The sequence below is a fragment of the Xyrauchen texanus genome, chromosome 10 (genome assembly GCF_025860055.1).
Source record: "Xyrauchen texanus isolate HMW12.3.18 chromosome 10, RBS_HiC_50CHRs, whole genome shotgun sequence".
In the NCBI taxonomy this organism is placed as follows: Eukaryota; Metazoa; Chordata; class Actinopteri; order Cypriniformes; family Catostomidae; genus Xyrauchen; species Xyrauchen texanus.
In genome coordinates this window covers 20,654,485-20,679,686 of record NC_068285.1, presented here as the reverse complement: position 1 = coordinate 20,679,686, position 25,202 = coordinate 20,654,485, and the positions used below count along the sequence as shown (strand labels likewise).

Here is a 25,202-nt window from a genome sequence, read left to right as displayed (position 1 = left end):
ACCTTCAGGCTGTCTCTGGTCTCTCCCCCCTTCCATCTCTCAATAATAGCCTTAACACATGAAAAATACATCAAATAAAAAGCCTGCCTGTGGCTTTGTCACATGGAAAATCATCTACAGTACATCAAGCAAACAATCCGGGGAATGAGCTAGGATGAAGATGAGCAAGAGATGCTTGAAAAAGTAAGCACATAAAATTATGTTTAACATTTGCTGTATCATTTCTGAAATATATTACCAGCAAAACACTATGGTTGGAATCAAGATTGTCACTAAATAGAAAGAGCCAGAATGGGTAAAGCAAATCCATGATAACTTGCTGTAAAAACGTTCCAGAAAACTGAAGCAGTTGCTTGGATGTGAGCGCCCTGCAGTTATGACCCATTTCCCTCAGTTCAGTTGCATGTCTCCACTTCCAGCAGTTTGAGAACCCAAAAGGAACTCACCCCTGGCACTGCTGTCAAAAGCCACCACTCAGATCCACTATGGCAGCTACTGCACATTCAACCAGTTGCCCAGAAGCTTTCCACACACACAGGCTACATGGCTTGGCAGCCACCATGGAATTAGTTTTCTAGTTTGACAAGGTCAATTATCTTCAAGAGAGCATGTTTTTAGAGATCATGGGTTACGCGAGAATGTGTGATATGGAGGCACAACATGTTGCAAGAACTGGGCTCTAATGAAATTGCATGTAACAAATGAAGCCAGAATCATCCAGTAGCCTCTGAGAATGGCATTAACATATCTCAGTATTCTCCTGACAATTACAGCCCAAAATTAGTGGCTGTGACCACCCTGGAGCAAGGTTGTTCCATTTTAAAAAAAAACTCCACAAAAGTCGGGGAAAATTAAATTTAATGAGGAACCCTGGCTCTTCTCCCTAGAAGCTCAAAGAGAGCTGATTAGAAGTGCTCTCATTATGAGTTACAGATGCAAAAAGACAGGCCATAAGACATCTGAAATCGCCAACCAGTGACACTCAGACTGTGACTGGTTAAACATCAGTTAACTCAACAACGAGTTTGAGCAGGTGAGAAAGGATGAATTTGTAGTCTGAGGGAGTGTGCCAAGAGCTCCAGGGTGGTCCTCTCAGAGTGATCCTGAAACCCCACCAGCATACTGTTATCAACATGATGCATGAGGAGCATGACAGCGGAGGAAACTGTGGCTGTGAGATTCCGTGCTTATACATGAAGTATTGGCAACAGACATATACAGCAATGATGATTTAAAATACACTTTATTATTTTTTTTTTTTAAAACAAATACAATTCATCACTTAAAGGAGGTCACAATATTTACATGATAGAAACACATCCAAGTCATTATGTGGTTTGGTTTGCTTGTGGGATCAAAAATTATAAATTGTCAACAATACTAGGGATGTCAGAAGCAACTTCAGTTCTCCAGATAGCTGAAAATACTTCGTGGTTGTCCTGGGGCTTTGAGGGAGTTCCCTAGACATGGTCGCTTGGCAGCAGGAGCCAAGGAGCCCATCTGTCCTCGTTTCTTAATCTGTGGAATAAGCAAAGTTTATTTACTCAGAATTACAACAGGAAATGGACTGTATCATACAGTACAATACGTGGGGACTAATAATGTATATTTTAATATCTCTAGTTAAGATGCATATTTTTATTGGACATGGAAAAGTTCCTTTAATTCATTAGTGCCAAGACACTTGAACTAGTTCTCTAATTTCTATTATTCTAAGACTACAGCGCCATCCTTTGGTAGAGCTATTAACTACATGCAATAACTTTTTAAAGAAAACACAGCAATCTCTTAAAAACATTCCTTTTGCTAAAAAGCCTCAGCTCTATTTCCCCATATGTTACGGTTATATCAATAAGCAAACCTCAAAGAAAATTACTTGTTTTTTGTGTCCCTCTGATGCAGGTGACTCCCTTTCCGGTGATAGGGTTTGGAAGAGGAAACCTCGTGAATTTCGAGGGGCTAAGGGGTTGCTGTCAGAGATGTTGGCTAACTTTTGCAACATTGCTCGAGGCTGACTGAGTAATGAGCCTCTTTTGACCTGGAGATAAAAACACAAGTTATAATTAAAAAATATGTGACAGTATTTTCATCTTTTGAGCAATCAGGAGCACACTTACAATGGTGTTGCTGTGGCAAGAAGACAATAATAATAAACTCTAAAATCTATGAACACTGCGCAGTTTTCCCAATATGCTGCAAGTTCAAATCACACAGGAAGCACAACTCGGTAGAGTGTGGAGAGAAGTGGTGTGGGTACTGACCACAGTGGGCTGTAATGGTTTTCTGAACTGGTTGGTATTGAGAGCTGCCTTCTCTTGCAGAGGAACAGCTGGATTATCTATAAACAGGTTAGAGGAAAAAAACTGATTTAAACAATAATAAACTTTAAACGTTTCTAATTAATGTCAGTGATCACAGCATCCGAAACATAACATCTCTTTTAGATACATATTTAAATTTCAACCTACAATCTTGAAAAAAAAGTTTAAGCCCATGCTGTATGTATACTACCAATATGTACCTTTCTTTTGAAGGGTCTTGGCAGTTAGCTTCTTGGCCAGCTTCATAAACTGACTGTCCTCCTCTCCAACCTTTTCTTCATCTTCTGGGTCTTCTACAGCTTTACCCTTTTTGGCCTGAGCTTCAATCTACAGAACAGGATGTGACACGTCAGACACGTGCACACAGTCAAACACAACATCAAATTCCTTTTTACACACACCTGCTCTCTTATCCACTGCTCCCTCTCTAGCCGCTCTTTACGTCTTTGTAACTCCAATTGATCCACTTCTTCATCCTCCTGTTCCTCATCTCCATCAGGACCCATTCCACCAAACTCAAAGTTATCATCTGGTCAACACAAAAACACATTAATAAACTTCATGAAAGCACTTCTAACACATTTATCACATGGTTTACTTATTTACATAATTTTCGCCCTTTGGCTAACACAAGCAAAAATCAACTTTGCAGCTTTCAATAGCAGCATACTGAAGAAGACCTTTAAATGTATGTACTCACCGATGTTTTTCCATCGGAAGCGGCGAGCTCTTCCGGGTCCATCAGAGTGCAGGTCTCCATCAGCAAGGTAACGCTCCTGATACAATCGCAGTCTTCTTTTATCATCATCCAAGACCTGTTTCCTATTGAGTGAACCTCATGAGTTACACATTCCTGCTGTTTCTGACAATGCACAGTTATTATGTCTAAAAGAAATCAGGCTCAAAGGGATTGTTAACCCAAAAATCTAATTATTTACTCACCCTCATGATATCCCAAATATGTATGACTTTCTTTCTTTATCAGAATAAAGAAAAACAGAACAATATCGTAGCTCATTAGGTCCTCAAAAAGCAAGTGATTGGAGATTTCTCCAGCCTTTAAATTAATGTCTTCTAAAGCAATACAATCACTTAATGAATGTTGAGATCAAGTGGTTTCTTGTGCGACATATTCACGTTGCCATGATACAGATGTAATCTCACATTCTCCACCTGGTTGAGACATCCAGGATGAGCACAAAGGACGAGCACCATTATGAGTAAAGAAACAGATAATAACAGATCTAAACCAAAAACAACTAATCTACTGTACAGCATTCCTCCTACTCACTTGTACACAGTGCTGTTCTTCCAGCTGTGACGCACATGCCTCAGTTCTTACGTGTTTCAAAAGCCAATGCGATTACCGGTAAGTCATGTGCACACCACTGCTGGCCGGAAGCATGAGAGTAAAAAAATAAATAAAAATACTTAAACATTTTTTTTTTTTCCTTGCACCAAAAGTGATTGTGTGACTAGAGGGCATTAATTTAACAGCTGGTGTCGTATGGATGACGTTTATGCTGACGGTCTGTGATTTTTGGAGCTTCAGAAGAGAAATCTCCATTCACTTGCATTTTAAGAACTTACTGAACTATTATATTTTTCTTTAAATGTGTTCTGGTGAAGAAAGTCAGACATCTGGGATATCATCAGGGCGAGTAAATAATGAGAGTTTTCATTTTTGTGTCAACAATCCCATTAAGACAACACTTCTTGAGATTAAATAAAGTACCAGTGGAAACCAACCTAGATTGGTAAATAGCTCCCTCTTGTGGCATGTTTATGTTGCAAAAATGTAAACGTCTGTGGCAGCAATCAACATACACACATCTACATTTAACTGTAAAATGCAAACATACCAGACAAGCATCTCAACCACTGATATATAGATGGATAGATATATAGAGATAAACTCAGCAAAAGAAACAAACATACTTTTTCAGGACACTGTATTTTAAAGATAATTTTGTAGAAATCCAAATAACTTTACAGATCTTTATTGTAAAGGGTCTAAACCATGTTTTTAATGCTTGTTCAATGAACCATAAATGACTGTTCCACAGGTGTGTTCATTTAAGACACTAACAGCTTACAGACGGTAGGCAATTAATGTCACAAATATAAAAACTTACGACACTATAGAGATCTTTCTACTGACTCAGAAAAACACCAAAAGTAAGATGCCCAGGGTCCCTGCTCATCTGCTTGAACGTGCTGCATGGTGGCATGCTGCATGGAGGCATGAGGACTGCAGATACGGCCAGGGAAATAAATTGCAAGACAGCGCTACAGGGAGACAGGAAGGACAGCTGATCATCCACGCAGTGGCAGACCACATGTAATAACACTTGATCGGTACATCCGAATATCACACCAGCAGGACAGGTACAGGATGGCAACATCAACTGCCCGAGTTACACCAGTAACACACAATCCCTCCATCAGTGCTCATATTGTCTGCAATAGGCTGGACTGAGGGCTTGTAAGCCTGTTGTAAGGCAGGTCTTTACCAGACATCACCAGCAACAATGTTGTTTATGTGCACAAACCCACCGTTGCTGGACCAAACAGGACTGGCAAAAAGTGATCTTCACTGACGAGTCGTGGTTTTGTCTCACCAGGGGTGATTGTCGGACTCTCATTTATTTCCGAAGGAACGAGCTTTACACCGAGGCCTGTACTCTGGATTGGAATAGATTTGGAGGTGGAGGGTCCATTGCAGGGAATCTCAACCAGGTGCATTACAGGGAAGACATCCTCCTCCCTCATGACCCTCAAGCATGACAATGCCACCAGCCATACTGCTCATCCTGTGCATGATTTCCTGCAAGACAGGAATGTCTGAGTTCTGCCATGGCCGGCGAAGGGCCCGGAACTCAATACCATTGAGCATGTCAGGGACCTGTTGAATCAGAGGGTGAGGACTAGGGCCATTACCCCCAGAACTTGCAAGTGCCTTGGTGGAAGAGTGGGGTAACACCTCACAGCAAGAATTGGCAAATCTGGTGCAGTCCATGAAGAGGAGATGCACTGCAGTACTTCATGCAGCTGATGGTCACACCAGATACTGGCTGTTACTTAAGTGTTAAAGTCTATCAATGCAGCACAACGGTCACCAAAAGGAAGCATCAAAACGGTCTACAAGCGGTAATGAAAGTAGGAAAAGCTGTAATATCTGCTTGTTTAGGGTGACAATATATCTTTATCTCCGAAAAGTCTTTAAAAAAGTCAGACAGGGATTTCTAATTCGCCTTAAATGATTTGAATGTTTTCATATTGAAGCGCTCTCTGTACACATGTCATACCTGTTCATTTGCCATTTAAACCTAGATTATAAGTTACATTTTAACCAACTTTGCTTTGTATATCCTCCATCAATCTCAGCGCCAGCTGCACGTGAGAGAGGAAGAGAGTACTCTTATTTAAGTGACCACAAGAACAAGTCACTTTTTGATGAAAACATAAAACAAGTAGCTCCGAACAAACACTTCAATGTTCACAATAAAGAACTCTGAAAATGTTTGTATCTTCCATCAGTTTCAGTGTACTTTTTTATATTCAGATTATCTGTTCATTGATGAAGTTTGTTAGAGGTATACTGTATGATAAAGCAGTGGCGGCTTGTCAATAGAGGGCGCTGGGGCGCTGCCCCATCAAAATTCCAGAAATATACATGAATAAAAAAATGAAATAAAAATAAAAAAATAAAATAGTTTACTCATACGATGTGCAGGCTGGTAGTAAGTGCCTCAGTATTTAATAAAAACTGTCTTTAATCGGTTAACTATTTTCTATGTTTTTCAATATGTTTCATGCGGTTTCATGGACGAGGGACGCCAGACAAATGGATGTCTATCGGAGTCCTTAAATTTTCGGGCAGCATGTGACCTGAAGCTGGTCTCTAATTGGTTTCTTAAAGATTCTCCTCCAGGCGCAGGTTGCTGCGTCCCTGGTGAGTCAGAATTGGAAACATGTTATTTTATCCAATCTGATTGGTTCTCGTCAGCTGTCATTCAACTTTACGCTCTTGGCCACTACTGCGAGTGCGCATGCGACTCCGCCAAAACTTTGCTAGGCTGATCACTTTCGCAGAGATATTGGCAGCAGTTAAACCAAACTCTGTCATTTATTTACAAAAAAACTTTTCACAAGGCGTTCGCTGGAAGAAAAAAAAAAAAAGGAAACTCTCTCCATTCCATTGGTGAGCAAAGCAGTGGTTTTCGGCCAATAAAGAGGTGCCGGGCGCTCAGACCAGAAGAGCGTGAAAGGATTGCAGCAGAGGTGAGTTTGTTATAGATTTTTGATATGTCCTGCCCACATATCATATTCTACAGACTCAAGAAAACATTTTTTGTTTGGTATAAATCCTTACAAAAATCATAATTTTAATATTATACAACAGCATCCCAAAAATTATAAATTGGCAACATAAAAATAAATGATCAAATGAAATATGAAGCCACCAAAAACTACTGTCTTGTATGGGACAAAAACTCAAATGGCTCTATTTTTATTTTGAAAGTCATTGCAACTGTGACAACTAGTGGCCTACTCCAGGTTACTACCTTACTTTACACATATACACTCACTTAAAGGATTATTAGGAACACCATACTAATACGGTGTTTGACCCCCTTTCACCTTCAGAACTGCCTTAATTCTATGTGGCACTGATTCAACAAGGTGCTGAAAGCATTCTTTAGAAATGTTGGCCCATATTGATAGGATAGCATCTTGCAGTTGATGGAGATTTGTGGGATGCACATCCAGGGCACGAAGCTCCCGTTCCACCACATCCCAAAGATGCTCTATTGGGTTGAGATCTGGTGACTGTGGGGGCCATTTTAGTACAGTGAACTCATTTTCATGTTCAAGAAACCAATTTGAAATGATTCGAGTTTTGTGACATGGTGCATTATCCTGCTGGAAGTAGCCATCAGAGGATGGGTACATGGTGGCCATAAAGGGATGGACATGGTCAGAAACAATGCTCAGGTAGGCCGTGGCATTTAAACGATGCCCAATTGGCACTAAGGGGCCTAAAGTGTGCCAAGAAAACATCCCCCACACCATTACACCACCACCACCAGCCTGCACATTGGTAACAAGGCATGATGGATCCATGTTCTCATTCTGTTTACGCCAAAATCTGAATGTCTCAACAGAAATCGAGACTCAGACTCATTCAACAGTCCAATTTTGGTGAGCTCTTGCAAATTGTAGCCTCTTTTTCCTATTTGTAGTGGAGATGAGTGGTACCCGGTGGGGTCTTCTGCTGTTGTAGCCCATCCGCCTCAAGGTTGTGCATGTTGTGGCTTCACAAATGCTTTGCTGCATACCTCGGTTGTAACGAGTGGTTATTTCAGGAAAGTTGCTCTTCTATCAGCTTGAATCAGTCGGCCCATTCTCCTCTGACCTCTAGCATCAACAAGGCATTTTCGCCCACAGGACTGCCGCATACTGGATGTTTTTCCCTTTTCACACCATTCTTTGTAAACCCTAGAAATGGTTGTGTGTGGAAATCCCAGTAACTGAGCAGATTGTGAAATACTCAGACCGGCCCGTCTGGCACCAACAACCATGCCACGCTCAAAATTGCTTAAATCACCTTTCTTTCCCATTCTGACATTCAGTTTGGAGTTCAGGAGATTGTCTTGACCAGGACCACACCCCTAAATGCATTGAAGCAACTGCCATGTGATTGGTTGATTAGATAATTGCATTAATGAGAAATTGAACAGGTGTTCCTAATAATCCTTTAGGTGAGTGTGTATAATATATATATATATATATATATATATATATAGAGAGAGAGAGAGAGAGAGATAAATAAATAAATATATATAGGTCTGTGTTCTTGGGACACACTAGGGAGCATTTCTCCTTCACAGACCACCTTGTCTGTGTCACCTTGTTGCAGGGGGACAGGTTTGACGAGTACAAGGATACCTTTCCTGAAGATGCATTGAGCAGCACCATGAAAGCGTACCCGATGCTCAGTGGAAGCAAGCTGAAAACAGAGCTCAGTCTCATCTACAGCAAGGAAGAATTCAAAGCCTGCCATGGTGCTGTGGACCTATTCCAGCTGTTTATGGAGAATAATCTCAAAGAAGTCTTTTCCTAAACTGTGACTCTCCTAAAAGTTCTCATTACCACACCCATGACCACGGCTGAAGCTGAGAGGTGCTTCTCAACCTTGAAAAGAATAAAAACTTTTCTCAGAAACACCATGACCCAGGAGAGGCTGAATGCACTGGCATTGCTCTCCATGGAAAAGAGACTTGTAACTGAGATGACTGACTATAATCAGAGAGTCATTGAGAAATTTGCTGGCCAGAAAGAAAGTAGAGTAAAATTTATGTTCAAGTAGTCAACATGCTTTTTGGTACTGCTTTGTATTTATTTTCGCTCACAAAAAGCGCACCGCTTTTTGAGGTTTTCAAGAAACGGGTAAAATACCCAACTTTAAATAATTACAAGTCTTGGACACTTACGATATAGGGATGTACATGCAGATTTCAGATATAAAATCAGTGATTGAATGACTAATGGTTACTCTGTGAAATGAGATGATTTCCTATTAAGTCAATACGGACATTGGAATGTTTGGGCATAGCAATATGGCAGTGCAGTGGCTCCACTTTTATGACGTCATGAGCAATCCAGATCTATATTATATATATATATCAGTCATCTCAACTGCTTTGTCAATTAGGTGAACAAGTACTTGCCTGTTCCACCACCCACTAAAACATGAAATTCAGTGGAAGTTAAAGATATCATTTCTTACATGTGAATTTTGTTGACTTGGTCCATCAGTTCCTCATCTGATGGCAGCTCTTCCTGTATGTCTTCATCCTCATACTCATCAATGCCATCATCATCCTCATCCTCACTGCATACCTCACTGCCAGAAAGCTCTGCCTCTGAATCTACAAACTCTGCCAGGCGTCTAATGGAACGAGATCAGATCCAGCAAATTAAAAAATGTTAAACATCCTTGATTTTCAAGTGAAAACAACTTGCAATACCAGTCAATAAAATATTTCTCAAACTCTTGACAAGTAGAACAAATGTACATTAAAAGTCTTTAAAATGTTTAGATTAGACCTACATTTTCTTTTTGCCAGGGCGTGGCCCAAAGACTGCTTCTCTTTCTTCTTCCTCCTCCTCTTCATTATCATTCTCCTCTTCCTCGGCATCCGATTCATCATCATTTTCCTCCTTAATTTAAAAACAGGTTTATTAACACGGCAAAAACAATATCAAAAGCATGCAGACAGAAAAGCACTTAACCAGGGTTTCTGCAGGTATCATCAAATCTAATTTAACATTTTTAATGCCATACATGACCCACCACGTGTAACACATGCACGCACGCACGCACGCGTTCCAATTTAACCATTCAAATTGACAATGATGATAATCTTCGATAGCTACATAATTTAAATAAACTGTATCACTCTGAACTGAATTAGAAATGGCTCAGGAGACAGCTTAAAATATAAAAATGTATTTTCAGATATGTCAAATTTAATTTAACATGGTACCAATCAACTAGATATTAAATGCTATAGGCATACTGAAAAATCAGTCCATGGCTGGAAAAAAGCCATTATGTTTTCTGTTTGTGAAAATTGTAAATCAAATACACGTGACCTCCTTCAACTAGAACCACAAACTCCATGTATGCAAAATTCAAGTGCTATAGAAATTACACAGTTTTAACTTTGTGTAAATAAGAGAATTAACCCATGTGCCTTAGTTTGCTCACTTTTAGTTCCAACTCTGACTCAATTTTCAATTCATTTCTCATAGTATTAGATTTTGTAATCATTTGAGCCATGAGTGTGTTAAGATTTGTTTTTGGCCTGCTTAGCTAGTTGATCGACATCATTCTGAAGGATTCTGCAGCGTCGCATTCCAACCAAACGCTGGTCAAAGTTCGATCGATTTTCCTTCGGTAGTGGCTCCGCTGGAAGCGGTGGTCACTACAGCAGCAGTTGTGGTGGTAGAAGTAGTTGCTGAAGATGTTACTTGGTCGGTAAGTAACTTGAGATAGTTAATTGCTGTCTGCCTTTTACAGCCGATTTGTGGCAATCGGACTGCATATGAGATTTAACGGCTCCATGTTGACAACCAACGGGCTGCAACCACGTCCTAAATTCTTTGTCTTCTAGCCACTTTTGCTGGAATTTGCACTTACCCATTTCTTTGCAACTTTACTAAATTTACGTTCTCGGTTCGAACTCCTCCAGGTCCCAGCTCGCCGCTGTCCAAGCATCCGGCGTTACATCAATTTTACACCGGCCGGAGGCAATTACCAAACTGGATCCGCGTGTTTATGTACCAATGTACATATTTTGCGACAGCAAATCAAAGTTATTAATTGTGAAGGCTATATTCAAAATAATTATTTTTTTTTTTTTTTAAAACCATCTAATTTTTAATGTCTGTAGGAATAACATTTAATGCTTTTTAATGCTATTTAAGGCCTTAATTTTCTCAAACTCCATTTAATGACTTTTAATTATTTTTAATGCCCCGCGGAAACCCTGTTAACATTTCTTTCATGTACTTTCTGACCTTTTCACTGATGCTGTCTATATCTGACAGGAGCCGGAACTCACAGTCACCTTCCTCTTCCTCCTCCTCCTCCTCCTCTTGTTGTTCTTCCATGATGTCCTTCTTCCTGTTTATATGGGCACAAATTAAGAGTATATAAAGCAAACACATTTGGAGTGACAAAAAAAAACGAACAAATCTGCAAGGCTTCAAGAATCCATGTAAATCCGTTTCAGTACCTGTTTGTTTTAGATGGCTTTTCAAAGACAGGACTGGAGACTGATCGCACTGATGAAGCAGCTGAAAAAGGTATAATATTTAGTTAGAGGTAAAATAAAAATGTGCGAGAAGCTTAACACTTATACACTGCCCCAAAGTACATGTAACAGAGACCAAGTCTTACATGGGTTGCCTGTGAACTTGCCAGAGCAGAGAGCCAACAGCTGGTCCATGTCTACATCTGAGCTGCCATGACACTCCGCTCTTTGCTCCTCAGGCTCCAAGGTCTTGTTCTTCCCCCCGGGCCTGACTGCTGGTTCTCCAGGCTGTGTGGAAAAAGCTCCAGAGCACAACCCCAGCAGCTCATCCTCTGCCCCAACCTGAGAGACCCCAGGCTGGCTCTGCCCTGAGCCAAAGCCCCCTGTGCAGAGTCCTAAAAGTTCACCCATGTTAGCATCCATGGCGTTTTCATCCAGGCTGTCTAGTATAAGCTGCCGTTTGTGAGAGCGGCTGGGTGCACCACGAGGACCGACATTTAGGAAGCCATCAGCATCCAGGAGTTGGGAGTGGGTGTCCTCCTCCAATGAGAAGCGACCCTGAGAGTCCCCTGCTGGAGGGAGGGCAGACTCACTCGGGGAAGATGGAGCATAAAGGTCTTGAGAGTCCTCGACAGGGAGGGAGAGGGAGGGCTCGGACAGCTTACCCGAGCTCTGAGGATGGAAAGAACAAAAATAAACTAGTTAAACAATACTTAAATGCTTATTCCCATATTTATTATATATTGACTTATTGCGGAGGAACCTCCCATAAATGGTATAACCTTTAAAAAGAAATTCTTGTATAGCAGCCTTTTTAGTGCTTTTAAAGTGCTGCACATTTAGCATTTCCATCTGAAGTTACACCAATTTGGAGCATATAAAATCTGACCAGTTTTATTGTTATTAATCAGGCACTTATTTATTCAAGCTTTTTCTTACCCAAATTTCCATTTGATAAAAACCAGCAATAAAATCTAAATTATGTCAGGTCCCATATACACCATGCATTGACATTTGTTTCATATCCGGATATTCTTTAGCTGGATTGCATTTACACTGCAGTCAAATGCATCTCCGCTGTGATCACGGAGATCCAATCAAAATAACCTGTGCAAAATAGAACACTACTTGCATATTACATCAGAGTCTGTGGTAACTGAAAATTCTGTCGTTGAGCTAATTTTATAAACATTGACGGATGATTCAAATGCTTTAACAGACTAGGGTGTTTCCATTATTAAAACATATTTGGCAGCCGCCAAATATAAAGTCACTGAAACAAATTTAATTATATTTGTCTCACGTTCAGTGCTTGGCTAAATTTGCTATATCTCAAACACACGAGTGAAGAATGGTTTCATGTGTGACGAGCATGATTAGAAGACAGGAACACACAACATAGTCCTTTAACAATGGATGACTGTAGCATAAACTCATCACATAATTAAATACTTGCTTAGTTGTATCCGGATAACAAAAACGCATTTGCACTTACACATTCTTTGAATGTGGTCAGAATCTGTTCCAGACCATCTCCGAAAGTGGTTTCAGTGATTCAATCACAATCCGATCAAAACTCATTGTGGGTGCATTTACACCTGTCATTTAATCGAGCGTGAACCGTTCGTGATCTGATCACAAAAAACACATGTTTATGTTAGGTGTAAAGGGGGCCTGAGATTTAGAGACTGCAAATACAGGTCATATGATAACCCCTAAATAGCAAATGGAGAGTGTCTCACCTTTGAGGCAGAGCCGAGGAAGCTGGGTCTGAAGAAGCAGGGGGAGGGAGAGCGGAAAGCACTGGCTGACAGGCCCCTGCCTGCAGCTCTACTGACTGGCTGATATGACGGGATCATTGAGCTCATAAGCTCAAAGCTACTGTTATGACTGCTGTCCTTAGCCAGTGAAAGAGTGTCATCCTCCTCTGTGAAGACAACAGATTTTTATTTTAAATCTACATACTTGCAGGCAAAATACCAACTTGAAGGGTCTAATAAACGCATTTGCACTCACCCATTTTATTGTTGGTTTCATGGCCAGCTGGTCCTGATCTTCTCAATCCATCCCTGGACAGAAAGGCACATTCACTTAGTATGAACTAAAAAAATACACTGCAACACATTCATACTCCATAATAAACACATACCCAGTGCGGGAGCAGGAGTTGCCAGCAAACAGCATGAGTGTCCCATCATTTTCTGCTGGAGTAGGAGAGGGACTTTTAAAGTCAGGGGAGGGGCATGTTTTCAGTGAAACTTCATCATCTTCCTCCTCCTCCGCTGCCTCAGTTTCTTCTTCCTCAGCATCACCACCACCTAACAACTCATCAACTCCCTGAAATTAAATGAAACAAAGCAAATACAATTTTAAATATTTACAAAACTATTTGCTATCAGCTATTTGTAGTCAAGCAAAACTATGTTTCTTTAACGAGTGGAAATGTTAAGTAATATTTTGAAAGATATCCTGCAATGACAGTCCAAAGTAATGCCTATAGCTGGTACCTCTTCATCCTCTGACTCAGTCATCTCTGCTTCCTCTTCCTCCTCTTCGCAATCCTCATTGTCAAGGCGATACAGAGCAGCTCTTCGCTCCCTTTCCTCCTTTCTGCGGATGGCCATGGCCTGCTGCAAACGAGATTTCAACAGAACCAGCTTCTCACCTACAAAGAAAGATGAATACATTATCTACAAATATGATAAAAAGAAGCTTTTATAGGTGAAAGCATTGCAGAAAATGTAGTGATTGTACCTGGTTTGGCATTTGCAGGCTCCTCCTTTCCCTCATTGACTGTGATCATGATTGATTCAGAGAGAAGTTCTTCCTGTCCAGAAGGGGTACTCTCTTTTCTCACCACATTAAGCTTCAAAATGCGCTCCCCTTTAGTACGAGGAGCAGGCTGGATATGCTTCATGAACCGTTCTTGTAGTGCTTTTAAAGCTGCATCGCATAAACACACACATACATAAGAAAATGATTAATTTGTGGGAAAGGGCCAAGGATGTACAAACCTACATATTCAAAATCAGCTAGACCATGGAATCAGGCTATCACCATAATCATGCCATTTCTACAATGTCACCTGGGTTTTCCTGAGGTGGCTCCAGCTGAACAAAAGCCCCATCATCAGCACACAGTTTTGCCACAGGAGGAGGATCTAGACCAAGCTCTCTTAGCCTAGTCAGCTTATCTTTCCGAGGTTTGAGCACCTCTGGTTCAGGATTGATAATAGGAGGTCCTGCCTGCACAGAAACCTCAGCACCAGTCTGGGCCTGCTCAGCTGAGACCATTTGCTTTGCCTGATCTGAAAATTCAACTCCCTTGATTTCCTTCTCAGTGAGAGTGTCTCTTTCTTCACCCACAGTTTTGGGTTCAACAGTGCATATTTCAGGTTCTGCTTGTGTTTCAGTAGAGTTAACATAGGTTTGTGATTCTCCTTCATTAGTGCTAATGGTTGTGTCTGTTAGAGGCAGGGATGTGGTGGATGACTGGTTTTTGCACACCACAGAGAAGTCTGTCTGAGGGCTTGTGTCCTGCTCAGGCATGTGCTGAGAGGTTTTGGTTTGATCTGGAGGTGGTGCTGCACTGGCTTTTAATATACAAGCCTGGTACTTGGCAGACCTTGAGGACAGATGACAAAATATTTGGGTTAATTCCTCTAAATGGAAACAGGACAAACTAGAGTGAAATAGAAGTGGCTAAAAGTCATACTTTAGCAAAGCCATGGCAGATCCCTCTGGGCGAGGTCTTCTCTTAAAGAACTGGTCTATACTCTTGGGCTCTGGCATGTAATATGGCAGACTGACCATGGACTCTGCAAAAACAGCAAATAAAGAAACAAGAGATTCTGAGACAATAAACAAGAGTGTGTTCCACATTTAGCAGAGATTTTATTTCAGTGTTGAAGGGATGTGATGGATCACTGACCTCGCACTAGTCTCTGACTTTCACTGTGGAGCTGTTTGAGTGCCTCCTTGCTGGCTTTCGCTGCTTTCCTCTCCTGAGCAGACAATTTATTCAGAAAATAAATGTTTGGCATTTTGTTAAGCTACACATAAACAAAATCAATGAGATAGTATCACCATAATTAAACATCCACCTTTCGCTGTGGTTTATTCTCCTGTTCTTCGTCGCCACTGAACTCAGAAACATGAGGCTGTAGATAAGGGGAAAAAAGGCAATAATTGGTGCTGCAAGGCTCTAGTGGAAGATCTAGGTCTTGTCAAGGTTAAAAATAGAAAATTAAATTCTGCCCTCACTTTGTGTTTAGCCTTCTTTTTCACAGCTGATCGGATGGCATCCAGAGACTCTTCATCCAACAGTTGTTCAGAATCTTCCTCCAGCTGGGCATCAAATAGATCAGGGTCTCCCAGCAGACAACCACTGTCATTAAGTGCTTTGAGTGGAAGGGGATCCTGAAACCAGAAATCATGTGAAATTATATATAAATAAAAAAGAAAAAAAAAAACCACTATTAGAGGGTCACAGTGAAATGTTCTTGTCCTCTAAAAACACTCACTTCATTTTTTTCTTTCAGTCGCTTCACAAGGGCAACATTGCGCTTCTCTTTTTCTTTGCGTCTTTGTGACTTCTCCCTCTTTTTCTTTTCTTTTTGCTTGACTTGAACATCATCTTTCTCTGGCTCACTCGCATCGCTATCCTTTGAGATGCGGGATATTCTATTCCCCCGCTTTTTTTTGATGCCCTCGGTCTCAATGGTCTTTGTCTCCTCATCGCTGGACTCTGACAGGAGCAGAGCTTTTGCCATTCCAACATCTTCTTGCTCTCCATCACTGTCGCTGTCCTGCAGTGCCTTTCGAGAGCGTCCCTTCCGACTCACTGCTATTTCCTCATCTGAATCTAGGTGAGGACAACAAATCAGAAGTGAAAAAGAGAGAGCAGGATACATTGCTACATCTCATTTTGCAACTGGATCATTGGAACTAATAAAAAAAAAACAGCGAGAGGCAGGTAAAAGGGAAATGCACTTTCAAATGTGGTTCTGTTGAAACCTAAAAACATTTTCCAAACCCTTACATACCTTGCTGCTCCTCCGTGACCATGTTGGTGACAGTCACAGCCTCCTCCATTGGTGAGCCCATTCCACTGTCTGAATCTCTCTCAGCCAAGATATCTACTGGCTATAAATGACAACATTCATTTCAAATAGGTTTTAGAGTTCATCCTACTATCCTGAGAGTATCAATTGCAAAAATAACACGAAAATTGATAATTTACAGAATTATGCATTCTTTGCAATCTCAAGACAATACAATTATTACACTGTGATGATAACTTAATATATTAGGAGTACCAACCAGAAAGCACACAATAATAAACACATATATAAGAAAATTAATTCTACAATTTTGGAAAGATAAGGGAAGAAAAGCAAATACAGACACTATTCCTCTGGCCTTGAAAGCCTGTTGTTGCTTGTTACAGAGGACAGGATGAATAGCTAAGCTGGCTAGCTAAATGTCAACAGCCTGTTCGATTCATTCAAATGTCTTTCACGTGTTTGGGCGAATTAGTTATCCATTTGAACATGTTCAACAAATGCAGTTATTTTCCAAATATAATTTAAGTTATTCAATTGATTATGTTCAGATACGTTACCCGCTCAGAGACAAGGGAGCTCATCTTTTAGGTCGACTCTTGAGCTTTAATCGGTACAAAACAAAACCACATCAACTGCACACACCAGCCACCCCAAAGACAAATAAACGTAGAAAACGCAATATCTGTACTTTAAACAAAGTATTTTTATAAATGTTAGTTTTACTATGCCAAAACGTATATATCATCTCCCGCCCGATGGCTGTACGAATAGTACTTCAACTCTTCGCGCGCCAGTCTCGAGCCCTTTTCTTTAACAGCCTCCGTCATTCTTTTCGAGCCTCGCAATTGGATGAGCTGTTGTTAGGAGCTCATGAGCTGTTCTGATTGGACAGAGCAGTCAACGCTGAACAACCAATAATGCGTCGGATTGGTTAATGCTGACTGTAAATGGACAACAACAGAGCTCCAGCAAACAAGGCCAGTTGGTTTGGGAGCAAAGATATTTCCACAATAAAAATTAATAAACTATAGAACTTTGGGTATACACAATGCGCAGTCTAAAAATACAATATTAAAAATAATATGTTTCTTCTTTTTTTGGGGGGGGGAAGTGCATGCCAATAATTATTGCTTTGCCAATCCACTATTAATTTGATAGTAAATAAACGTATCAAGTGTCACTTACAACTGCAATTGTCAAATGTAGTAGTTTACGAACCAACAGCTGATTCAAACAGCCTGGATTAAGAATATCAGATAAATAGGTATGTTTTTAAAAGTATATAATGAGCTGTACCTAAAATCAAACAATATAACACAAAACGCCACTTGATTGAGAGTCTGTGGCTCTCTATACTACCACACCGCCCAAACCTTTATCATTTTCCCTGTGTGTGTCAATGTGCGCGTCCACCAACCGAATTTCGCGTAACCGCGCATGCGCACTTACAAATCCCATGGATCTGCTTTAAATCACTCAAGACGACAACGCAGGCTGAACACAGCGCTGCACAGCTACGCATCCTTCCATTTCTTAAATTAGCCACTTTAAGCTTCGAGATACCGCCCCCAATTTCAGTGTCGGTAAGGAGCCGCCAGGCCGGGACAGAGACGGAGAGAGAGCCCGCGGCCATGGAAGCGCTCGGACCCGGTAAGTGCTGAAAATAAGCCCTGTGACAGGGTAGTGCGGGGCCGATGCGCTGCTCCACCGCGTCTCGCGGCAGCGCGCTGTTTAGGCCTCGACTGAAACGAAAACAATCACCATATCAGCCCGCGACCGCTTGGCAAACCCGTCCTAACGCTATAAACCTGTTGATAATCGTGAACTGGCAACTGTAAAGCTAAAAAGTGTGTTTATTACCTGATGAGGGTTAAATGGATCACGGGTTTATCGAGCCCAGTGCGGAAGATAGGACGGCATTGTGTGCTGGTGGGGATTTAACCACACGCATTTTCCTTCCGTGTCGCCTCTTCAGGCGTCTGTTGTAATTCAACAAGTTATCTGACCAGTATCATGAATAACCAGAAAACTCATCTTTAAACATTAGATTTTCAGGGCCTTTGTGAGTGAAAACGTCGTTGTCAGAACCCCAGAGATCTGGATGAGTTGCGCGAGCTCTGAAACGCAAATTGATTGCTCGCGTGCGTTGTAGTTTAAGCGCGCGTGCTGATCTGTTTGTCAATGTTGGCGCTTTTTTGTGATTCCCATGTGCGTTTGTTTATGCCTAAATGCTGACCATGCCACTGGATAACGGTTGACAGGGAGTTTACGCGCCACTGTCACGGATTCGACATGCTGCACAACAAGCGTCCGTGCCTGCCGTAGTGACTCGTTCACCTCTGACAACTAGACTTTGCATGGATCCTTAGACCGTGACATGCAATTATGATTAGAATTTTGTTTATTTTTGAGAGGTATTCATCTTTCAGCTTTTCAAATTATCTTGTATTTTAAGTACAAGCTGCCACAGTGTAAATTAGGCAACAAAGAATCATATCAGCATTGGCTGGCGTTTATTGCCCTCTGCGCTGCCTTATGCATGGTTTTATGTTATGTGCTTGCGAAGCAAACGGTTCTGTGCTTTTGATAACATCTGATTTGATGTCTTCTCCTTCGTACCTCTTCACTCAAGTGATTGTTTTCATTAACCATTTAAGTCTCCTTGCTAATTTCCTTTATTCGTATTCATTATTCGTATTCGCTTCCTATGTAATGACGTTTGTTGACAGGACCAATGTGGAAAAACAAATATTTTATTTGCTGTGTGGAAGGACCCTTAATAAAGAAATGTTGGAAATCATTCGGTTGCATGTTGTAGCTTTAAGTTAACACATTCTGCTGATGTCTTTATAGCCCCTTTCACACATGCAATCTGGTAAATTGCAGTAAAATTGTTGGATTACTTTTACTGGTAAATGCACCACATCTGCTGTTCACACATAGCATGGTTAATGCACATCCCCACCCCATTTTGCCACCATTCACACATCAGCACTAAAATGCCATTAAACTTATGGTTAATAACTTGGTTTAGTATTTTAATCAGTCGGCAGATTTCAGTTTCCATTGGCTGCTCGTCATATCATATGGCTTCTGATTTGAGTCGTGGAGCATCAAGCACTGAGATTTCCTACATAGTCTGATCTAAAACATCAAATGTATTTTATATCTTCCGTCTGAATGAAGCAATTTCACTAACTGTCCAAATTGTATTTTTTTGTTTTCTTTTTATCCCCTTTTTCTCTCCTATTTGGAATGCCCAATTCCCACTACTTAGTAGGTCCTTGTGGTGGCATGGTTACTCACCTCAATCTGGGTGGTGGAGGACAAGTCTTAGTTGCCTCCGCTTCTGAGACGTTCAATCTGCACATTTTATCACGTGGCATGCTCTGCATGACACCGCATAGTGCTACTCTCCACGATCCGCGTGCAATTTACCACGAGCCCCATTGAGCACAAGAACTGCTAATTGCGACCACGAGGAGGTTACCGCACCCTCCCTAGTAACCGGGCCAATTTGGATGCTTAGGAGACCTGGCTGGAGTCACTCAGCACACCGTGAATTTGAGCTCACAACTCCAGGGGTGGGAGTCGGCGTCAATACTCTGAGCTACCAGGGCCCCACTAACTGTCCAAAATTAAGATGTTTTTTGGACTCCAGAGTAACTGAATCTCTTCTGTCAGCGCATTCTGAATACATGCATGCTCAAACCATTCACACACAGCATCAAAACTTATCAACTCATTCAGGGAAATTGTCAGTCATAATTTACCAGTATTTTTGAATGGGTCATGTTCACACATGACTTCGAAACTGAAAATTGCAAAAAGAAAATTCTGTATGTGTGAAAGCAAGGTTTTTTTTGTTTTGTTTTTTTTTTTCTTCAGAAAACTTTTGCTCCGTAAGTGTAACTATGAGCCTCCAGCAGTGAGCTTAGATTCATGAACTGGCAAAGATCTGCTATTTACATTTTTTTTCAAGAACAGGAATGCAAACTACTGAACTTTCAGCTTAAGTCTCCTTTTCTGAAGCTAATTTACCCAAATTTTTCGGTAGAATTTTCTACTTTTTCCATATTAAAATCACATGAAATGGTTACCTTAAGCTTAAACACTTCAAAAATCTAGAAATACAGCAAACTTTAAATATAACAGCCAAAACACCTGAAAATATATATCTGGAACACTCTGGCAACCAACATCAGCATTGTTTTTTCAGGATTGTGATCTTCAACTCTGATAAAACTTACTGCAGAAAAAGGATCTTATTATACACCGATCAGCCACAACATTAAAACCACCCACCTAATATTCTGTAGGTCCCCCTCTTGCTGCCATAACATCACCAACCCACATTTTATTCTTCTCACCACAATTGTACAGTGCGGTTATCTGAGTTACCATAGACTTTGTCAGTTCAAACCAGTCTGGCCATTCTCTGTTGACCTCTCTCATCAACAAGGTGTTTCCGTTCACAGAACTGCCGCTCACTGGATGTTTTTTTGTTTTTGGCACTATTCAGAGTAATTTCTAGAGACTATTGAGAAAATCCCAGGAGATCAGCTGTTCTAGAAATACTCAAATCATGCCATGGTCCAAATCACTGAAATCACATTTTCCCTCCATTCTGATGGTTGATGTTAACATTAACTGAAGCCTCTGACCTGTATCTGCATGATTTTATGCACTGCTGCCACCTGATCGGTTGATTAGATAATCACATGGATGATTGCCAGATGGGATGGTTTGAGTATTTCTGTAACTGCTGATCTCCTGGGATTTTCACACACAACAGTCTCTAGAATTTACTCTGAATGGTGCCAATAACAAAAAAAAAACTTACAGGGGATAAAATCTAACCTTTTTAACTAGGTTGGTGTAGCTTTCATGATGACTAATACATGGTTGCTCTTGCATTGTAAAGCATGATGATTTTAATAAGAAATAATTAGTCACTTGAATCAAAAGAAAACAAATCTGAAAGATCAGTAATAGTACATACTTCTGCAGCCTACTACTGATCTAGGAGTGGGTTTACTATTAACTCTTTCCCTGCCAAACACAGAATTTTCCGGGTTTTATGAAAAAACGCTTCCCCGCCAAACACGGAATTTTCCGGGTATCCGTGTTTTAGGTGGTATACGGTAAGGAAGACCCGCGCGCATGTTTTGAAAGAGTACGCAACTCTTTGATCAAAGAAACAGACTGTGATCGTCTCAAACGTGAAGTGGAACACCATACTAATACTAAAGCACTTGTTTGATAAAAATGCCTTTTTCTCAGCTTTTTGTCCGAAATGTTGTTTTTGACAAAACCTACCTCTGTTCAAGTGGCAATAAAAAAAGAACAAATGAAGATAAAATAAAATCGTTTGTTTTGCCTAAAAGCAGAGGCTCAGATCTTTATTTTGATATATAGCATCTTCATATATTCATGGAAGAAAATATTCTGCGGGCCATTAAAATTTAGCGAAAATAGTCAAAAACCCTGGCGGTGGCTGGCAACTTTTTTTAAAAACGCTGGCGGAGAAAGAGTTAAAGTAATAGATCACCCAAAAAAGGAAATTGTCTTATTTACTCACCCTTATGCCTTCTCAAACTTGTATGACTTTCTGTCTTCTGTGGAACACAAAAAATATATTTTGATGGAGATATGATATGAATATACTCCTTCAGTATATTCAAAATGGGTCCAACTCTACCTAGCTTCAGAAGGGAAGAAATTGTTGATATCTGCAGACTTCTAGGTGCAAGGAAGTGTAATCAATTTTCAATGGTCACACCTAGTAGACTAATGATGGCAAGATTTATTTATTTTATATATATATATATATATATATATATATATATATATATATTACACCTTTTGGTCTGTTCTAACCCAAAACGTATCGTATTGTTTGGGAAGATTGATGATATCTTTGTCCTTTTTGGAGATTGGGAAGTGTTGGACCCCATTGACTTGGATTGTATGGATATATTCACATCATATCTCCAACATATTTTTGTGTTTTGCAGAAGAAAGTCATACAAGTTTGAGGCAGCATAACGGTGACAAAATCATAAATGAAAGTGATTAAGTCTTGTTTTTTGTTCTGTGTGCTGGTAACACTGATCTTGCATTTCTTTGTAATGTCTAGAATCTGCTGTGTAATCCAGGTGAACTGCCTGTGACATGGGACTTAATAGCCGCGTTTCCACTTGCAGGCCAATTGAACGTGTGCCAAGGCCAGTTGTTAAATTTATCTTGCATGCTAGCTAACGTTTCCATACAATATAAACTAGATAATGTGTGTTTGTTTTTACTTGTGAAATGGGCGGGGTGTGTGACATTTGCATCAGGGTGGCGTGTTAAAGGCAGTGTTTAGAGCAACGCTGCAGGACTTTTGGCCCAATGGTGGGAATGCAGAGCAATTGTGGTCCGAGGCTTTTGACCCCAGCTGACCAGTTTATGGCCCTGGCTCGCACTGGCCCTATAGTGGAAAAGCGGCTAATATCATTGAGTCATCACCACTTAGTCCAGCTACCCAGAGTTTAAGCCTATCATACCATTTAGCCTGCCTAGCTCATGGCTCGACACATTTAATTTGTTGCCCCCCCAGCCAACCAGGAGACTGATATGGTTTTCCCTCTTTTCATGCATTTATAGCCATGGCCAAAAGTATTGGCAGTGACATACATTTTCTGTATCGCAGTTTTCTGCTTCAGTTGTTGTGGTGTTGATTCACATTGTTTCTAGATCTATTGTGCAGAGTGATCAGATGCATTTGAAATAATTACAAAAAAGCTTCATTGGCCAAAAAAATGAACTATCACATAAACCCAAATTTCACTGTTTTTTGGCCCTGGCACAAAATGTCCAGCCAACATAATTTCACAAATCATATCAGCAGCACCTGGGAAAGTGTGAACGTGTACTGGTCCGATGAAATCACTCTTATCATTCTGATTGGATTATAAGAGCAGACTGATTGCTATAAAAGGAGCGAAGACGTGCATCCAATCATTTTGTTCTTGTTCACAACGGTTGCCTCTAAAGAAAGACGTGCAACTGTCATCGCTTTGCAAAATGACATCACATGCAAGGAAATTGCTGCAAAAAGTATTGCGCCTGAAAGAACCATTTACTGGATCATCAAGAACTTCAAGGAGAGAGGTTCAACTGCAGTGAAGAAGGCTTCAGGACGCCCTAGAGTGTCCAGCAAGCTCCGGGGCCATCTCCTCCTGAGGAGTCCGCAATGGAATCGTGTCACCACCAGTGCAGAGCTTGCTCAATATTGGCAGCAGGTTGGTGTGAGTGCATCTGCACACACAGTGTGGTGAAGAATTTTGGACAATGGCCTGGTGTCAAGAAGAGCAGCCACTTCTCTCCAAGAAAAACATCAAGGACAGACTGAAATTCTGCAGGAAGTACAAGGATTGGACCGCATAAGACTGGTGCAAAGTTATTTTCTCTGAAGCCCCCTTCTGACTGTTTGGGACATCTGGAAAATCGATAGTCCAGAGAAGAAAAGGTGAATGCTACCATGAGTCCTGTGTCATGCCAACATTGAAGCATCCTGAGACCATCCATGTGTGGGGTTGCTTTTCATCCAAGGGAGTGGGCTCTCTCACAATTCTGCCCAAAATCACTGCCATGAATAAAGAACGGTATCAAAAAGTCCTGCAAGAGCAACTTCTCCCAACAATCCAGGAGGAATTTTGTGATGATCCGTGCATTTTCCAGCATGATTGAGTACCATGTCACAAGGCAAGATTGATAATGAAGTGGCTTGGAAATCATTACATTGAAATGTTGTATCCGTGGCCAGGCAACTCCCCGGATCTTAATCCCATAAAGAACCTGTAGTCAATCCTCAAAAGGCGAGTGGACAAGCAGAAGCCCACAACTTGTGATCAACTCAGAGCACTAATAAGGCAAAAATGGATCAGGATTTTGCCAAGAAGCTGATATACTGCATGCCAGAGTGAATTGCAGAGGTTATGAAGAACAAGGGTCAACAGTGTAAATATTGACTCCGCATATATTGAATGTTTTTGCCAATAAAAGCCTTTACATGTCATGAAATGCTTATCATTGTTTTCCAGTATACCATACAAACAGGTGAAAAAATTATCTACAAATGCTGAAGCAGCAAACATTGCAAAACACAAAATATATGTCACTGCCTATACTTTTGGCCACAGCTGTAGTGTGTTTTTGTTTTTAATGCATAAATAACATGCAGGATATTTGTGATGTCTACAAAGAAACTAGCAAAGGAAGAACACTATGAATTTATTTAAACCCCTCTTTGACCTGTGATGTTCAGAATAGCAAACTACCATGCTTATGTAACTATTTTTGCAGTATAGTAAATAGACTCTGCACAGTATGCAAATTTCTATATGCATGGAATTCCCAGATTACCAATTATATTGCCAAAATATGCAGTATTAATAAAGCTGCACTGTATCCCAAATTGCCAGGTGCATAATGACCTCATTTATATCCATTTTGATTATTTGATTTGATTTAGTTTTTTAAAAAGGAAAAATTATTGTTTTATTTATGATGAGGTCATGTTGAGTACAATGTGGCATACTACTGTTTGAAAAAAAAAAAAATATTTGTGGAGTATTGTCTTCGATTTCACTTGCTATTTTTAATAGTAATAGTTGGCAATTTACATTGTATTCCATGCAAGTTAAAATCATTCAGTTCCAAATATACCTTTACATTTCATATGAAAGGACCATCAAGCAGTTGTTTGTTCTTCTGGCCCAGAGGCACAAAAAAAATCGATTTGTTCACTGGCTACCTTACCCATAACTCGATAGGTAACATGAGGATACCACAGGAAGCCCAGACACGATAATGTGCGCTGTGAGACATTGATTGTGGACTAAAGGTAACCGCAGCCCACTTCCAGCATTCTGTCTGCCGATCGTGCCTGATATCCCATCCTGGTGTGAAGCGTAACAGCTGAGTGGCCTATATATAGAGCCCTTG

General features: G+C 40.6%; 2 protein-coding genes across 3 annotated transcripts in view; one reads left to right on the top strand and one right to left on the bottom strand.

The window, feature by feature from the left end:
• Window positions 1-1,287: 1,287 nt before the first annotated feature.
• Window positions 1,288-16,950, bottom strand: LOC127650532 (claspin-like). Its single transcript, XM_052135993.1, has 24 exons — window positions 16,769-16,950; window positions 16,191-16,290; window positions 15,669-16,009; window positions 15,409-15,564; window positions 15,249-15,305; window positions 15,077-15,149; window positions 14,861-14,963; window positions 14,232-14,770; window positions 13,901-14,089; window positions 13,654-13,811; window positions 13,296-13,483; window positions 13,163-13,215; window positions 12,889-13,073; window positions 11,293-11,818; window positions 11,129-11,189; window positions 10,911-11,016; window positions 9,439-9,548; window positions 9,115-9,276; window positions 3,022-3,143; window positions 2,723-2,850; window positions 2,522-2,648; window positions 2,262-2,338; window positions 1,877-2,038; window positions 1,288-1,518 (listed from the first exon to the last, which is right to left on the bottom strand). The coding sequence occupies exons 1-24, from the start codon at window positions 16,790-16,792 to the stop codon at window positions 1,402-1,404; spliced, it is 3,864 nt and encodes a 1,287-aa protein (XP_051991953.1). The 5' UTR covers window positions 16,793-16,950; the 3' UTR covers window positions 1,288-1,401.
• A 735-nt stretch (window positions 16,951-17,685) lies between these two features.
• The window catches only part of LOC127650375 (protein argonaute-4), a 41,836-nt gene continuing 34,319 nt past the window's right edge, over window positions 17,686-25,202 (top strand). For both annotated transcript variants that reach the window (XM_052135750.1, XM_052135749.1), the window contains exon 1: window positions 17,686-17,861. In XM_052135750.1, coding sequence (XP_051991710.1) covers window positions 17,843-17,861 — 19 coding nt within the window. In that variant the 5' untranslated portion in view covers window positions 17,686-17,842. The remainder of the gene's footprint in view (window positions 17,862-25,202) is intronic.

Coding starts and splice junctions, on each gene's coding strand:
- LOC127650532 (XM_052135993.1), bottom strand. CDS start 16,792: ATGAGCTCCCTTGTCTCTGAGCGG. Junction 15,306..15,408: donor AAAAGAAGGCTAAACACAAA/GTGAGGGCAGAA, acceptor CCTTATCTACAG/CCTCATGTTTCTGAGTTCAG. Junction 9,549..10,910: donor TAGACAGCATCAGTGAAAAG/GTCAGAAAGTAC, acceptor TTTTAAATTAAG/GAGGAAAATGATGATGAATC.